General features: G+C 40.6%; 3 protein-coding genes across 5 annotated transcripts in view; 1 reads left to right on the top strand and 2 right to left on the bottom strand.

The window, feature by feature from the left end:
- TBC1D4 (TBC1 domain family member 4) overlaps positions 1-8,735 on the bottom strand; it is a 109,018-nt gene extending 100,283 nt beyond the window's left edge. For 2 of the 3 annotated variants that reach the window (XM_072928169.1, XM_072928174.1), the window contains exon 1: positions 8,627-8,735. In XM_072928169.1, the coding sequence (XP_072784270.1) occupies positions 8,627-8,692 (66 nt within the window). In that variant the 5' untranslated portion in view covers positions 8,693-8,735. Of the gene's footprint in view, positions 1-516; positions 5,933-8,626 lie in introns of those variants that run through there. The other variant, XM_072928172.1, reaches the window with a different exon arrangement.
- COMMD6 (COMM domain containing 6) lies at positions 6,083-13,666 on the bottom strand. Its single transcript, XM_012569689.5, has 7 exons — positions 13,528-13,666; positions 13,268-13,326; positions 12,726-12,791; positions 12,484-12,560; positions 11,050-11,218; positions 9,785-9,937; positions 6,083-8,766 (listed from the first exon to the last, which is right to left on the bottom strand). The coding sequence occupies exons 1-7, from the start codon at positions 13,574-13,576 to the stop codon at positions 8,716-8,718; spliced, it is 624 nt and encodes a 207-aa protein (XP_012425143.5). The 5' UTR covers positions 13,577-13,666; the 3' UTR covers positions 6,083-8,715.
- A 3,425-nt stretch (positions 13,667-17,091) lies between these two features.
- UCHL3 (ubiquitin C-terminal hydrolase L3) overlaps positions 17,092-17,564 on the top strand; it is a 41,686-nt gene continuing 41,213 nt past the window's right edge. Inside the window, exons 1-2 of the mRNA XM_002199439.7 lie at positions 17,092-17,277; positions 17,514-17,525. Coding sequence (XP_002199475.1) covers positions 17,236-17,277; positions 17,514-17,525 — 54 coding nt within the window. The 5' untranslated portion in view covers positions 17,092-17,235. The remainder of the gene's footprint in view (positions 17,278-17,513; positions 17,526-17,564) is intronic.

Raw genomic sequence — 17,564 nt, 5'->3', positions numbered from 1 at the left:
AGATCATCCAAAACAGAAGTGTAAGTGCAGCACCCGTGCCAGAGACACGACAATTAAAGTCTCTGATGAGGAGCCACAGTTTTGTAACAATTCCTTTTTTATTTTCATTAGCATTAGTCTTGGCCAAGCTTCTTGAAACACATTGTAAAATCGGAAGGGAGCACTCTATTGAAGATTTGAAGTACATAAAGTACTATGGGCAATAATTGCCATAAGCATGTGCTGCAAGTGAAACCAACCACAGACCCAATCAGACTTTTTTGAATTGTTGACAACTTGCCATTATTTTTTGTTCCAGACATAGACATTAGACGGAAAACCTCTTAAAGTAAGGGATATTATTGAAGTGACCCAAACTAGATAAAGTTAACTAAATGTAAGTGCCTCTGAACATTTTGGATTTGATAGGCTTGTCAATGGAGTACTACATGTAAAGGTTATTTTTCCACATAAAATGGAGAATGTATTTTCCTTCTGTTAATTAGAGGAAGCATGTTTACTTCTCTAAGACCATACCTTGATAATATATGCTTTTACTGCACATGTCACCACAGCAGCCATTTCATGTGTCATATCTGGGTCTTCAGTTCATACTCAGTGTTAAAGGATTTAGACCTGCAAAATGGTAAGCAACCATAGCTCTCAGTAACTTCTTAAGCAGCAAAAAGACCTCAGCATCTCACATGATCAGACTGTTAATTGCTAGTAATTATCCATCCCCTTAAGCTTTCTAGCCACAATTTTAATTGCAGAAAAAATATTATTAGAGGAGCTGTAAGCTTGACTTTACAATCCCATAATTTATACATAACTTCAGTCGCCTTGGACTATTATTTCAGTAATATGCCCTGAAGATAGAATTGCTTCTGATTCAATTGCTTTTCTAAGAATGATCTCACTTAACTGTCTGGGAGTTCAAGGTCCATTTCCATATTTTCTTTATTGTTTTAGTTTAAATTAGTCATCTTTTATTTTACTTTCAGATCACCTTTTTTTCAGATCTGAGATATAAGCATTTTTACTTTAAAAGCCATTTAGTTAATTTAAACTACCTGGTCTTATTTGAAGACTGTAATGAAATAACTTCTGGAAATACAATTGAAGTACTAGAAAGTTCAGCAGACTGGACATATTATCAGGGCTTTAAGCTTTAGCTCCTAGAGAAACTCTGGTGCCTCTTCTTTTAAAGTACATAAATAGAGAAATAAAGAAATAATGAAAATTGAATTTTGCAGGATGTATAAAGATTACAGTAGTTAAAAATGCAATGCCAAAGTTTTGAGTAAGACATATTGGTCTTGCAGAGATATGTCAATAGCAGAGGACAATTGCTGCAATTTGAAAACAATAAAACTGATGAAAAATTAATCTGATAAGAGGTGGGTTTGTTTTAGTGTTTTCTTCTTATTTTTGATCAAAATGACAGATTGAATTTGTTCTGCCAACAAGACCCGCTCCAAAACAGATTTAAGAGAACTGGAATGAGCAAAGTTCATAAGAGAATAATCCCTAGGGAGAAATTTTATCAACGACTCTAGAACTTAAAGCAACCTGGCACATTTTATGTCTGTGTTCAGTGTATTGTTATTCAATTTAATGTAGCACTGATTAGGAGAAACAATTAATTAAATTATTATATTTCTCTTCAAAGAGAAACTTAACTGGGGAATGATTTTTACTTAAGTAATTTTTTTCATATCACAGTTGTCCCATTAAACTTTCCAGTACAGCAAACTTTGAATCCAGTGACGAACCACAATGCATTTTATTTAAAACTAAGTTTTAATCTGGAGTCCTGTGTGATCACAGCATCTTTCCATGCAGAAGTATTTGAAATTTGTTGGGGTTTTTTGTTTTGGGTTTTTTTAATAGGGCCCCTGCCCCCCTAAACTGCATCACATCAGCTTACCAGAATCCCTGTTGTTGAGGTAATACTGAGCTTGGCAGCTGTCAGCAGCTCAGATCAGCTGCAAAGCTAGTTACTGCAGGAGATAGAGCAACTTCTGCAACAAGAACTTCCATATTCCCTATTATTTATTTTGTAAAAAAGGAGCCATTTACTTCTCTACTATTCCCCAGCCACTGCAGTAACAGTAACATACAAAAAATGAGGAAAAAGAGATTAGGTTCTGCAACTACTGGAGTCTACTTCTCTCCCTAACAGTGCCTGCTACATCTACCTCATTTGTGATTTAGAAGGGATCCCGGTCTGCTCCAATTCTCTAGCAATGGAAACTAAGAGAGACTTTCTTGTCATTGCCAAAGCTTAAAGGAACATATTGATATTATGTCACATATATATGATTACAAAGGATGAACCACAAGCTAGAAAAGTTAGCAAATCTGGAGTAGAGTGCAGAAATAACATGGAAGAGAGATGCTTTGGAAGGCAAGAGTACTTCAAAGGACGCAAATTATGTCTCTTCAAGGGAAAAATGCAAATACCATTATGACTTCAAGTGTAACACTATTGAGGTGTTATTGCAGTTTCTCCACTTTGTACTATATGTGTGGTAAAAGAAGGTACAGCTTAGCATGAACAGCAGGGCACTAGCAGGCCCAACACAATACCAAGAATGGTGCCAGTGTAGCTGCTAACATTAAAAAAAAAAAAAAAAAGAACAGATGGGAACTCCTTAATCCTCCTTCTCATCGTCCTTGACTCTCTCCTAGGTAAATCGGCATCTGTTGTCTTGACTCTGTTGACTGCTGAGTATCTCTCATCTCTCCACATTCCCAACTGTGAGAAGCAGTGTGACACAGCACACCAGTGATTCATGCCAGACATGCACTTACATTCCTCATTTTAAATGCAAACTTCAGTACCATTCTCAAGCTTCATGTCTGGTTGCAGCATCCAGGACTTCCCTGCTTGGAAGCATCACTGGGAAGGAAGCCTGTCTTGCTTTAATTTGGACAAGCTCTAAGATGAGTATTTTTTAATAAACACCTGTAAACTGCCAAAGACTCAGGAGGGATGATGTTCATGGGGAACAGAAAAATTCTTTGCAACTGCAATAATACCAAGAACATCTGAAAATGACTTTTCAGATTCAGAGGTAATTCACAGGGGAATTCAGCACCCGGGCCACTTTCAGTGCTAGAGAAGTGCATTCCTAAATGTGACACAAAGACACTGATAACTAGACTGCATAACAGAATAATACGGAGGAAGAATTTTAGAGTGGTCAAATGGCATGAAAATGGCATTTCTCTTGGGTAGAGAAATGCAAATGCTTTTTCTATGATCAATATACACATCTAGAAAAATCTCCTTGACAGGGAAAAGAGTAAAATGAGAACAGGCCCCAAATGCAAAATGATACTATTTGAAGAGCAAGTCATAATGCAGAAATGTTAGTATAATTAAGTCACAGATTTAAACTGCTGCAAACATGCAGTGAATGGTATGTATTCTGCTATCATTAAAATGCTCAATGTTGTTAATGTAACTGGAAATCTTTGTGCTTGTCTTGATAATAATTTAAAAAGTTAATTTGTTTCCCTACAATGTAGGAAGTGGGATAGAAGTTACGGTGACATGAATTCGTAGTTCCAGATCAAACTACAGAGGGGAAGAAGCCAGAAGTCCTTATCCCATAGCCAGACATGCTGCCAAAGGATTGCTGTGAGGCAAGATTGTATGTGGCAGTGCCACCTGGTGACTGATGCTGGGACAAAGTCCTCTGGAATTACCTAGCACAGAGACTTATTGTATGAAATAATAAATTTTCCTTACTTTTCCAAAGCTCATTACATGAAGTGCAAAACTGACATTGAAACTTCCAATTTATATATATGTAACAATATTTGTAATGTAAACACTGACAGAGTATTTGGAAACTATAGTATTTACATATATCAACAGAAAGGGTTCTCCAAGTAGGGCAGTTTTGTAATTAGCCATAGCAGGTAAATGCAGTTTAGGGAAAAGGAAACACAGAAATACTCAAATTACCCTTCCTTCATGGAGAAGATCAGCGATCTCAGCTTTCTTACTTCCTCAATGACCCAAGGTCATACATAATTTAGAGACATATCCCAGTAACTCAACTAAATGCCAGGTCATTTCTCCACCTTCCCTCAGAAAAGCCTTGGAAACAAGAATGAGGAAGGCTTTCCAAGCACACAGGACAGGATATGAGCAATGCTGACTATCATCCTTCTGACTTGTGTGCTGGTATTGGCTAGGGAATAATTCCTTTTCATTACAGAGCTAGTAGAGGGCTGGTTTGGATTTGTGCTGTAAACATTGTTAATAGCAGAGATGGTTTTTTTTGTTGCTGAGGAGGGCTTACACAGAGCCAAGGCCTCTTCTGCTTCTCACACCACCCCACCAGTGAGGGGGCTGGGGGTGCACAAATAGTTAGGAGGGGACAGCTGGGACAGTTGATCCCAACTGACCCAAGGGATATCCAATACCATATGACATCATGCTCAGTATATAAAGTGGGGGGGAAAAAGGGGGAACAGTCAAGTGGGGAATGAATTCCTTGGTTTGCTTTGCCTGCCTGTGCAGCTTCTACTTTACCTACTGAACTGTCTTTATCTCAAACCATGAGTTTTCTCACTTTCACCCTTTGATTGCCCCTGTCATCCTCCAGCAAGGGGACTGAAAGAGCAGCTGTGGGGTGCTTGGCTGCCAGGTGGGGTTAAACCACAGCACCTCATACACTAAAGAGCCAAGAGCAGATCTGTATGAGTGAGTATGGACGCTGTGCAATAAAAGCAAAAGTTAAGGAAATATTTGGCCAAAATTTCATAGTGACAAGCAAATCCAATTATGAGCAGGCTGAGCCTCAGGAAGGAAGCTCTGCAGCAGCATACCAGGCAACCTGAGGTCAAGGCACTCAGGTCAGGTACTGACCTGCACCAATCCAGCTTCCTAATGAAGCAAATGCCTGGCAACTTATCAGCCCAACCAACAGCTATGTAACTGTACTAAAAATCCGTCTGGGAAAGGAGCTCTACCATGATCAACTGCAGAATCTTGAGAGGACAGAGACAGCTCTGTTTATTGTGCTTCCCCCCCACAGTCCCCAACCAGTGGCAGTGGTTCTTCAGAGATATGGCATTTTTTCCTCTGCAAGTATATCAAATTACTCAAGACACATTTTTGTGTTATTCTAGTACCCACAAGGTCTTAACAGAACCACCCTGCATGCCTCTGCAAAGGAGTGGAAATTACACTCTCATTACACCTAAGGCCAAGAGGGTAATAAAACATTCAAACAGGAAAAAGAAACATTCTTCCCCCAGTTTATCACCTCTCTACCTTTGTTTTTAAATCATCTAAGGAAATGTGTCTTCAAGTGCTCAAATAGAGTGCAAAGGCTTAAAAGGGGGAATGTAAAAACAAAGGGGGTGGGCTCACAATGAACAGGAAAGTCACATACCTTCAAAATGTGGTTAAAGAAAGGCAGTACAATTTTATGGAAGCAGGAACAGAGACATGCTTTTACTCGGCCTAAGTATGCAGAAGCTAAATATATAAAACACTAATGCACAGACATAGTCCAGCTATTTGTGCGCTCCGTCTGTGGAGCTTTCTACAAAATAGCTTTCTGCAAGTGTGCTGGTGTGTTTGAACTGTATGGGGGGAAAAAAAAAAGTCATGTAAAGAAGACAACAGTCATGGTTAGGACATTCCTTCATTATTCCCTCCCCTGAATTTGTTGACTGTGAAAGACCCTCCCCCCCTTTCCTTCCTCCTTCTCTGTTCTAGGCAAATGTTGAAAAAAATAAAAGGTTTACTTGTCTCCTAAATACAGTTAAGGAAAGAAAATCACTTGAATGTAATTTCCTGCAAAATTTCATTAATCTCACATGTTCTCTGTCTTTCCCTGGTTCAATACAACATTTTGTCTAGCTTTAAGTAATTGATACAAGGAGTCCTTGCAGCCTGCAGTTACTCATTAACTCCTTGGTACCTCATCACAGAGAAAGACTACATATGTCTGAACTTCATCCTAATTTAATAAGGAAAGAAATTTAGTCATTGTGTAGCCCTGAACTTTACTCATTGAAGTATTTACAAGACAGACTTCCATGCAGTAGGCTTAAAACAAAACACAGATCAGCATTGTCTTTATTACCCACATGTTTAATGACTGTGGACTTACAAAAATATTCATGTTATACAATTTCTATTAATCAACAATTAGAATTAGGAACACATAAGAACTCTTGATTTTCTTTGAAAAGATCTGGTTTCTGCACATATAGACAAACAAATCACCAGCTTGTTTGGACATGTTAGTATTGCTACACTTAAAACTGTTTTTTATTTGGTTTACTTTTAATAAAATACTTAATTCTTCCATTACTCAGTAGAGGAACTCCTGCTGACAGGGATCAGGACGCATTTCAAAAGTTTGACTACATAGCCAACTTTAAATCATACCTCCTCTGAAAATTCTAAAGACAGTAAATTAGTATAGTATACATGTCCAAGCATCTTCCAGCCAGAATTACAACATGCTGGAGTTCAGGGACATTTAAAAAAATATTCATCAATACTTCTAGAATATCTGACTTGACAAAATAAAAGTCTTTACAAAGGCTGACAACTTTCTGCTCTTGCTGACAGAGAAAGCAAAAATGCTAACTGGGAGTTTCGTCATTACCTTCCAGCATCTACTGAATTGTTAAAACATGATAAATTAAATCTTCTTTTCCATGCAGTTCCATTGAAGGCACAAGTATTTTCAGCTATATGAAGAATTTATGTGCATTGGAATACATAGGAAGTTATTTGTAAGGCTCCAGCTTTACTAAAAAAAAGACAACCTAATTTTTTTCTGGAACTCTTATATTGATGTAAAACATTTAATTCACTAGGCCAAAGCATGACAATGTTTTCCAGTTATAGCTGCCTTACACTCCCACTTCTGCAAAGTAAAAAACAACAAAAGAAATCAGCTGCTCACATCCCTTTTCCATACACATTTGCTCTATCATTCAGCCCTGAGCCCTTGCACACAGACAAGGGAAGAGACAAATGGGAAGTGTGCTCCCAAGAGCATTCAGTGACACTATACCAGGAGGGTCCCAGAGAAGACCAATCTCCTCTCCCCAGCCACAAAGCAAACACTTCAGACTTCAACCAACATAAATAAAGTATTATCCAGATCCATGGATCTGGCCAAAAACTTTTGTCAAAGCCAACACTGTTTCACTTATTTAGGCTTCTAATCGAGTCCAAGAACTGTTTTTACACATCACGCATTAATGCCTAAAATAGGGGCATTCCTGAAAGGATTGTAGCATATGCAGCACACACAATGTGCTGCAGTTTATTTTCATAGCACAAAAAGGCAGGCATAACCTGTATCAATGACTTTCAGCCAGCTCTTAAAAATGTTAATTTAAAAAACAGATTTGAGTTAGAAAGGTAGAGTAGATGTTCGCATTTTAAGTGGGCCTGAAATAATTTTGAGGATCTGTCCCAGCAAAGCTGGTACTCAGTCACTGCCAGCCTGAAGCTGAAGCAGAAACTTCAATCTGCTTATCAGTGTGAATTATCTCTCTTCAGAGTTACTCATTCTACTCTACCATCAGCATGTCTGAAGATGCAAGAGTATTGCTTTATTTACATCCCACAATATTTGCAGTGTGTTTTGTTTTATGGAAAATTCAAGGAAAAAAATTAAGAGGAGAGCATGCAAGCACATTGGATTAATCACTCCCTTTTAGAAATACCCCAATCTTCAACATCAAAGTCAAAATTTTGTTGGTTAGGACACCTTCTTAGGGCACATATGCAGAACACAGTCCAGTGGCTGCCTGTTACAAAGCAACATGCAAAGAAATCTCTTAGTGTGGTCCCTTCTCTGATGTGCTTGGCTACCTCTCCAGCCTGAATTTTCAAGTTTTCTCTTGACTTTTCTAGTTCAGAGGTTGAAGTGAGGTATCTAAATCAATATTTTAATTTAATTAGAGAGAAGACTGCTGACCAAAACATCAAGCAGAATGCCACAGATTAGCAATGGATGAAATGAAAAAGCAGAAACCCATTAAAATATTTTTGAATTTATTTGCCTTTCTACCTTTATGAAAAAATTAGCCTCTGGGCTTCATTTGAGAGAATTTTGGGTCTCTGAAAAAACTTAATGCATTAATTCCATCTTTATAAGCCTAGGTGGTGGGAAATAAATACTTGAAATAAACAAGCTGTTAGGACAAGTATGCTCTCCAGTTATTAAAAGACTGGAAGCCAGATATGCAAATAGCTGCAATCAACTACCTGACAATGCTATTCTTAAAGAGTAGCTGTATGCTTGTAACTTCATATTCTCCTTATATGTAATACTACTGTTGAGTCCAAGCCCATCCTAATTTTACTAATAAAAATATTAACATGGGATTTACACTTCTCTCAGTATCTTCCCAGTCAACATTTTCAGGTATCTTTATGCACTACAGAATTTAGTGTGTAGTTTCTTACTCGTGGTATTAGGAAGTCTATAGAGATGATTCTCCATATACATCCTGATCTTTTGTCTACCAGGACGAGCAAAGCACAAACACTGCAGAGTTGACTTCAAGTAATCAAAAGCAAAGAAATCTTCACAGCAATGCAAGGGTGATGCTGACCAACTCCTGTCAAGAAGGCAAGGATACATACCTTGCTGAACAATGGCACTTTATTCCCTATGCAGAATGGAACGTTTACTTGATCTTCCTCCAACATGTCACTGGAAATAAAAGTTCCCTTCAAACTGTTTCAAGAACAGATGCCATTTCCTTGAACTGTCTGAAGAAGTTCTAAAAAGCAAGAATTGGGACAAATTTCAGTTGCTTGAAGAAAAGCTCAAACTGCAGTTCAAACTAGTGTGTTAGACAATAAACACTGTCCATACTGCTCTCTTTCAATGTACAGCTTGAACTGAAAGTTTCTGCTTCTCTTTCTGTGGGCTGGTTGCCATTTGAACACATTAACTATGAAACCTATAAAGGTGATGCCTTATTAGCACAGGCTTGCTTATTAATAGAAAAAGATGCTACAAAAGGAAAAATTAAAAGTAGCTCTTGTGCCATAAAAAATAGAATTAAAAATAAAATTCTCATACAAATATTTCTACTCCCAGCTGAAATAATCCAGACTTCTCAGATGTAGTATTCATTTCCTGAAGTAGCTGAACAACAAATTATTAAATAGGCTTTAATCAGAATAAATGGAACATTTTACAACACCCAAGGCTTCAGAATAGCCTTCTCAAATTTCTGCCAATCAAATTCCAATCATCTATTTAAGTTTGTATGATATTCTAGGTAACGTATTGACCCTTTAAACAGGATTGACAATACAAGGGTGATGTTTATGCAGAATTAAAGTTACATAAATTCATAGATGGAGACAGCAATTAAGAGTCAGTGGTGATAAACCAGACTGATCTCCATTCCTAATCATTAGCAAGTGTTAGGCTTAAGCTAAGTTTTAGATTTTGAGGCTGGGGAACAATTCAGTCGATCAAAAACTCTCTGAACTTTTAATATGGCAGAATGATAGCTGGCAAGCTCTGAAAGATTTCATGTCTTAGGTTGTTAGTTTATTTGTAAGAGAAATTATCAATTACTGTTAAATTAACATTTTCAGCTAAGTGAGGTAGAACTAAATAGTATGAAGTAGTCTGTGTTTTAAATAGTTATTTAATGCTTCCTGTTTGCATGAATGTACAAGTAAACAAGCAGCACAATCATGCATCAGGGTACACAGCTAACCCTCACAACAATGGCACTGTTGTTTTTAGGACTGAATATTCAAGTAACAGTCACGACAGACCTTGAACTGTGGGATCGTCATTTCAAAAGATTTGTCTGTTATTTGTCCTGAAGTGTCTGCCACTGTTAGTGTCACTGTGACATACGGGTACTTCAGAGACCTGCAGGTGTCAGAGCTCATCGCAACTCCCAGTTTCCATTTCATATCTACAAACTACAAAGATGAAAATTATTGTAACTAGTGTCACAGACAGAGATCTGCCCCCTCCATTACCCCCCCTCCATTCACCTGGAGGGATAGATCATAGACAATACTGAACATCTAGAGATCTTATCCAAATGGAAAACAAACATAAACATTCAGGTATTATTGTTACTACAAATCATCTGCCCTTCCCTTTAATGGTGAATAAATAAGTAATTTAATAAGTTATTTCACTTTAGCTGTTACCCTTGTTCAAGTACAATCAACAGGCAAGTACACTCTTCTTAAATTCTAGTAAGAGAAGCTTAAGCCACAGAGTTCATTCAGCTTGTATATAATGCTTACAGATTTTTGTAATGTTTTCTTTTTTATAGAAGTTTCTACATCTAAACCAAATAATTCAGAATAGCAATAAGAGAAAAAATTATGGCATTTCATAACTACATTTTAGATAAAGCAAAGTACATAACAGATACATTTCAGACAAGTAAGTAATATTTTTTAGCCTTTCGTGAAGAAGAGCCTTTAGAAGTTTATATCATGCCTCAGGAAAAGATCCTTTCCTAATTCTATACTATTCTAAACTCAGAAAAAAAAAAATCTTAAAATGTAAACAGATTGCTACTTTTTCAAGGAAAAAGGAAATGCTGGGAACTGACAGAAAGTAACTTTAAAAATAATGTTTAAATTTAAGGGAGACAAAGAATGTGCTGAGGAGGGAGACAAAGGAAGTCAAGTGCTGATGTTAACAACTTTAAAGAACAATTTACACTTAAAACAGATTTACATAATGAGCCAATTCAACAGTTCACCAGACTGACTGCCATTCATCTTCCCTAAAAGTACTACAAAAATATGAATTTTTAAAAAGGTAGAAAATATGATTTTATTGTCCAAACAATAATATCAGAAAACTCTTCAGCATGTAGACAACCTTTATTGTATATGCTGCTTTATCTAGGAAGGTATTTGGCAACATGCAAATGTGCACACAGGTAGGAAAGCTTTCAGCAGCTTATCGACCACTGCCTGCCTGACAACACAATACAACTCGCACAGTGAGACACTGACATTTCTGAAATGTTCACCATTAGCTCAGCTGCACTTTGTCCTTTAGTTACCTGCCCCACTGTGGCTGTATTTCTTGCATCTTCTGACACAGCAATGGCTTTTCCCTGCTCGTTCCACACATGACGAATAACCTGAAGTGCATGTTTTGGCAGTGTGCTGATGCCACTGCCCAAGGTGGAGATGAGTTCTTCTGTAGAGAGGTTGTTTCTGGCTGCTGTGCTGTAATAGATATATCCAGACACCACTGCATCAATTTCATTCTCCACCAGTTTAATACAATGCCTCATTTCACCCCAAAGAGACAGCTTTCATTTCTACTTTACATGTACTTTAAAACAATTCAGTAGCCCGTGATTACTTTTTTTTCCAGAATGCTACAGAACTTTTGTATCTATGTGCAAAAAACAACATGACCTTAATATGTTTTAATATACAGAGGCCTAGCTTCTCTGGGCTTGCACAACATCCAACATCACGCCAAAAATAACCACAGCCTCCAAGTGCTGCAGCAACTGGAAGAAGGCTGAAGTCAGTGAGGGTATGTGGGTAGAGCAGTTAAACAGGATCATTACTTAAAAAGAAAAAAAACAACAATTTAATTAAACACTCAGCAGGTGGGATTGAAGTACCACCAAAGGTAAGGACTTCTAAGTCACGGTATAATGGTTACTAACAGAAGTCAAATGATGCCATAATTCAACTGAAAAGGCAGCAAGTTCAAAACAAAATTGCCACTTGATCGCCTTTACAGAAACAAGTAAACAAAAAATCCTCTATGTTTGCTCATGCAGCATCACTCCTCTTAAAGAGGAATTAACACAAGATAAAGTGAGTTGGTCCTCCAAGCAGCATGGTTGAATATAACTCCAGATGTTCTATTTTACAGATGGGAAAATAGTATTTTAAATTTCTACTGATATATTTTCCTGAATTATATTAATGTTACATAAAATGTTTAGATACTAGATATTAAAAGAACAAGCAGGATCTTGAAAATTTTATCTTTCTAAAAATAGAAAAATTTGTCAACTAAAAATACTACCTAAAATCTCAACTCATGGCAGAATGCAATATTATAAGCTCTGTATCCTTCAAAAAGGCACCAGTGCTGTTTTCTGATCTCCAAGAAACAAGAAGTTTTTAAAACACACTTTTTCAAGGCAAAGGCCCAGCTGACTCAGCTTTAAAAGTGAACTTCCCCTATCTTGCCACTTGTTCTAGAGCTTGCAGGCAGCATCTCAAAAAATAAAAATAGGTAATTGTTCTAATTACAAGAAGTGATACTACATATTAAGTACCTACACTTTTCAATGACACAATCTAAGCCCAGATGTTCTTTTCTGTGTACTGAGACTTGGAAACTTTTGCCCTTTTCCCAAATCAGTTCATTTTATACTGACATTTGATACAACTTCTCAATGCCACCATTATGTTTTCATGGAAAGAAAAAAGAAATGGTGCAAAGTAAATTATTTTGTGCTTACCTAAACAGAAATGAAAGAGTGTTAGCTACTTTTGCCAGGTCACCAATATTAATGTCAATCCCCGAAGTTTGAATTCTCTAGAAACAGAATGTTTAAATAATTACAAATAATAAATTATGCATTAGTGAAAGCATCTTTGTATATACAAACACACAAGAAACCCCACATCAAGTCAGGAAGTCCAACCTTACCAGCAGATACAGCTACTATTCTTGCTCACAATGGCTGGTGTGCCAACTTACCCGACACAATTCAGCTGTATTTACACCTGGAATCTTATGGTTCAGATGTTGAATTATTTGTTCACACTGTGGGAAAAAAAAGCATATTTGAAGACATTGTTGATACAAAAATGGGCAAAAAGAGTAAAGACTAAAGACTGAAGTAATTGAAATGACTGATTTTAAAATTCCATCAAATCCAAGGAAAGAAAATGAACCAAATCAAGACTTTAGTTTTTACCTCACTATTGCTAATTAACACACCAATTTTATATTATCTGCTCAAATACCCACTACAGTAAATAAGCCAAGTGTTTTTTAGACCAGGTACCTTGATATATCATGTAAATGATAGAGAAAATAAGATTTTTAGAAGCCTTCTGTGATAAAAACATAAATTTAAATGAAACCCATTGCTCTTAGCAGGACTGATCTGTTTTACGAGTCAAGGTACCACATACCTAAGGTTCTTTTTGCATCACACATAACCCAAAAGAGCTTAAATAAAAAGGCTTCCTGGGGTGCTAGAAGCCCTTCCCCATCCCATTTATCGCCCTACTTACCAGCTCAGCAAAAAAGTCTTGAGGTATTAAACGTATCTTATCTGCTGCACCACCACCATCTGTAAAACAGTAGCGATCAGAAGCAAATACCTAAATAAAGTGCTACGGCAATAAATCAAATCTTTCTCTGAAAAATGCCTATGCCACTATGCATGCATTTACCGTCACTGAACGCAATTAATTTTAACCCACACGTACCTAAAGGCAGCCCCGGCTGCCCGAGCCCCCCGCTCCCTTAGCCCGGGTCCCCCCGCCCTCACCCAGGGCTGCCAGCGCCCGCGCCAGCGCGCCCGCCGAGCCGGCGGCCATGGCACCGCCGAGCGCCGCTTCCGCCACACAGCTTCCGCCGCGCTGATTGGCTCCGAGCGCCCCCAGAGCGAGGCAGCGGCAGCGGCGCCGCGCTGATTGGCTGCGGCGTGGGGATCACGCGCTGCCGCGGTGCCGCTGCCCTCACGGAGCGGGGTGCGGCAGCGGCCGCGGGAGCGCGGAGGGGCAGAACCGCCCCGCAGCGAGGCGCGCTCGGTTGGTGCGGTACGTTGTTCGCTGAGAGTGGTTTGCTTACAGGGTTTTCTTGGTGCTCGTTGTCAAAGACCCAGATACGCAAATCAGAGAACCATACAATGCTAAGGGGACGGAAGCGGCCCTAGAGATCATCCAGCCCCAGTCCCCTGCCATGGGCAGGGACACCTTCCACTAGACCAGGTTGTCCCATCCAGCCTGATCTCGAGCACATCACAGATGGGACATTCACAACCTCTCTGGGCAACGCATTCCAGTGCCCCACCACCTTTACAGTAAAGAATTTCTTCCTAACATCTAAACTAAATTTCCCCACTTTCAGTTTGTACCCACCATTCCCCCTCTCCCTATTACTACATTTCCTGATGAAGAGTCCCTCTTCGGCTTCCTTGTAGGTGCCTTTCAGACACTGGAAGGTTGCCATAGGTTTCCACACGACCTTTTTTTTTTGTTCTCTGGGCTGAAGAGCTCCAACTTCCTCAGCCTGTCTTCGCAGGGGAGTGATGACTGCTTGGTGTGCGTGTTCCTCAGTCGGTAACTAGGAACCGAATGACTCTGCTTTGTGCTTTGTACATGTGGACTGTGGAATCAGCCCATATGCCTTCAAATAAACCGTGTGGTTTGGGGGCCACTTGTGTAGGTAAACTTCAGCTTTATGGGGAAATAACCACCTTTTGTAAAACTACAAACAGAACTGTGTTCAATAAACATTTCAAACTGATATTAAGTTTGAACTGTGGCTGGAGTACTAAGACAACACTGACCCTTCAGCAGTTTTACTTGTCAAAATAATATTTTTACACTTCTCTAATATCAGTTTTACCTTTGCTTTTAACTTTTTAAATACATATAGAGATAATAATATTATAATCTCAGTAGATCTCTTCTGAGACTGTGACAGTAGTAAAACATAACTCGTCCCACAGTAGTGCTAACTAAATCTATTGGCAAGTGCACAACCAATTAGCCACAAAACAAAGAACTTAGGCTGGTTAAAACCAGACAGACGAAGGAATACCATAACTGCACACGCTATGAAGACAAAGTTGAAAAGTTGAGATGTGAAGAAGACCTTGGAAGCCTTCATCAAAGACCTCTGATGACCCCCAAATTGGGGAGACGCAAGCGCAGTGCCAAAGAACGATCTAATAACCATGAGATACATACTGTGTAAATTAGTTCTGGTGTATATGTGATGATGCTGTAGTGACATAGTGACACTAAGCAGGACTTGCTGTATATATACCACAGCACTTGACAAAGGCAGATGGAGAAATCCCCCTCACCACCAGTGCTGCAACGAACAAATGCCTGCTCTGTAGACATCGGTCTGTGGGGATTTATTTCCAGCCTATCTTTCAGGCATCAGAATCTGTAATATATTTCAGGAAAAGACTAATCATTATGGAACATGGTGTGTTTTTATGAGCTTTATACATTTATGACCTGTCTGATCTTGGCCTCTCCCTTCTAAAGTATCTAATTAAGTGTGCAAATGATTATGAGTAGTCTATGTTTTTACGACCTCATGGTTGTCAAAATACTGGCAATGTATGCATCACCGAGATCTCTCTGATGCCGAGGACTTAACAATCCCTTTGTTCTTAACTTACCTAACTCTGATACATACTTTATTATCTAGAACACTTGACATATTATTTTATACTACAATTTCATTAAGTCTCTCAGTAGTGCCCTTAGCACTATGACTAATATTCATTATGGTACCTTTCTTTCTCACTTTCTATCTCCAACATGTGGAGATGGGAGCTGAAGTTTCATATCTTGGTGGTTAGGTAATTACAAAATCATTTGCTGAAATTTTAAAATATTTTGGATTTATTTTCATTGGCAAAGAAATATGAATTAAATTTTAAAATTTGGAACAGAAGGTGTGAAGGTGGTGAAATATGAATTGATTTTGGCTTGTCTGCTTATCTGTGAAAAAGAGGCTGACTCCAACCTGTCGATAGTCTCTTTCCAAATAGTTGTAGAGAGTGATGAGGTCCCCCTCAAGCCTCCTTTTTTTCCAAGTTAAGCAACCCCAGCTGCCTCAGCTGTGCCTCATAGGATGTGCTCTCCAGACCCTCCACCAGCTTTGCTGCCCTTCTCTGGATTCGCTCCAGCACCGCTGAACTGCAGATTACAGAATGGACACAGTACAGGAGGTGTGCTCTCACCAATGCCATGATGTGTTCCTTTATTTTTAGCCTTTCTGAAATAACTTGAAAGAAGGCATAGCACTAAAGGCATAACATCTGGTACGTGTATGTATATAAAATGTAATGTATATGCTATGCATATATTAACTGTATATGCTATGTATGTATTAGATTGTACTTCATCTTACCCAAAAGGCCAAGAAATGCTACTAATGGTCCTGAGATGGGAAGTATGATGGGATTTGTAGCTATAGAAGATAAATGTGTTTAATTGTGTTTAACACATCTTGCAGTAATTTTCAGCAAGACATATGGGGGACTCACCACCCAAGTCCTTCCTGCTACACTGAGGTCTTCTCAGGCAAGATGAAGCCAGGGAGCAGGCACCCATCTTTTCTCTCTGGCAGTCAGTGCCAGGACCTGTGGGAATGGCCTGAAGTTGTGTCAGGGGAGGTATACGTTAGGTATCAGAAGAAGTTTCTTCAGTGGTTGGGCACTGGAAGAGGCTCCCCAAGGAAGTGGTCACAGCACCAGCCTGGCAGAATTCAAGAATCGTTTGGACATACTCTCTGGCACATGGTGTGACTCTTGGTCCTGTGCAGGGCCGGGAGCTAAACTCCATGATCCCCGTGGACCCTTCCAGCTCAGAATATTCTGTGATTCTGTGGCGTGGGGGTAATTTACTGCCACTGCTGCTCAGCAGCTGCTCTGAATGCCTTTGTCCCGCCTTGCCCCGCGGCCTGCCCGTGGCCCGCGAGCGTTATTTCGCTGGGCGCTGCCCATGCCTGCCCGCCGCGGTTCCGCTTAGCTGCTGGAGGCCTCCGGAGGGGCCGGTGTCGGGGCGCTTGGCGGGCTGTCCCCGCGGCCCCGCCGCGCTCGGCTGCAGCCCCCCGTGCCCCGACACCGAGCGGCCGCGCCCCCCGGCGGCTGCGGCAGGCCCCGGCGGCGGCGCGGGAGAGGAACCACCCGTTGCCCCGCTGGGAGAGTCCATTGCCGGGGGAGCCAGGCGGGCGGGGAGAGGGGAATCTCCCGGGCCTCGGCGCCGGAGCACTCCGGGAACAGACGGCGGCCACTGCCGGGAGCGCCGCCTCGGCTACCTGTGCGAAGCGGCGCGGCGGTGCGGGCGGGCGCTGGGCGGGATTTTCCTCCGCCGCCCTCCCCCCCTGCGAGGCGCGGCGCGGTGACGCGGCCCCGGGTCAGGGCTGAGGCGCGGCGGCACCGTGAGGCGCTGTCAGAGCCCGCCGGGAGGGTCCGCCCAGCTCCGCGCCGGGATCCGCCGCCGCTGCCATGGAGCCGCATCGCTGGCTGCCCCTGGAGGCCAACCCCGACGTGAGTGCCCGGGCTGGGCAGGGGGGCGCTGCGTGTGCGCGGGGCTGCCCGCCCCACAGCCTGCCTGCTGCGGGCTTGGCGGGAGGATGGCGGAGGGCACAGGGCAGAGGGCTCCGGGCCGCGCCGGACCTCATCGCCTCGGAAGGGCTGGCTGGCAGTGGTTGGAATGGAGGAAGGTCTGATCCCGTGGATTCGACTGGGTGTTAACTATCTTCTGTTTTCTGCTTTCTTTTCAGGTCACGAATCAGGTAAGAAGCTTTTATTTGAGGTAACCTAGTCTCTAGCTT

Source organism: Taeniopygia guttata, chromosome 1 (genome assembly GCF_048771995.1).
Source record: "Taeniopygia guttata chromosome 1, bTaeGut7.mat, whole genome shotgun sequence".
Lineage (NCBI taxonomy): Eukaryota > Metazoa > Chordata > Aves > Passeriformes > Estrildidae > Taeniopygia > Taeniopygia guttata.
The sequence above is the reverse complement of the archived record's forward strand: the minus strand, read 5'-3'. Positions and strand labels throughout refer to the sequence as shown.

Coding starts and splice junctions, on each gene's coding strand:
- COMMD6 (XM_012569689.5), bottom strand. CDS start 13,576: ATGGCCGCCGGCTCGGCGGGCGCGCTGGCGCGGGCGCTGGCAGCCCTG. Junction 12,792..13,267: donor AAGACTTTTTTGCTGAGCTG/GTAAGTAGGGCG, acceptor TTTTTCCCACAG/TGTGAACAAATAATTCAACA. Junction 11,219..12,483: donor ACTCTTTCATTTCTGTTTAG/GTAAGCACAAAA, acceptor TATCTATTACAG/CACAGCAGCCAGAAACAACC.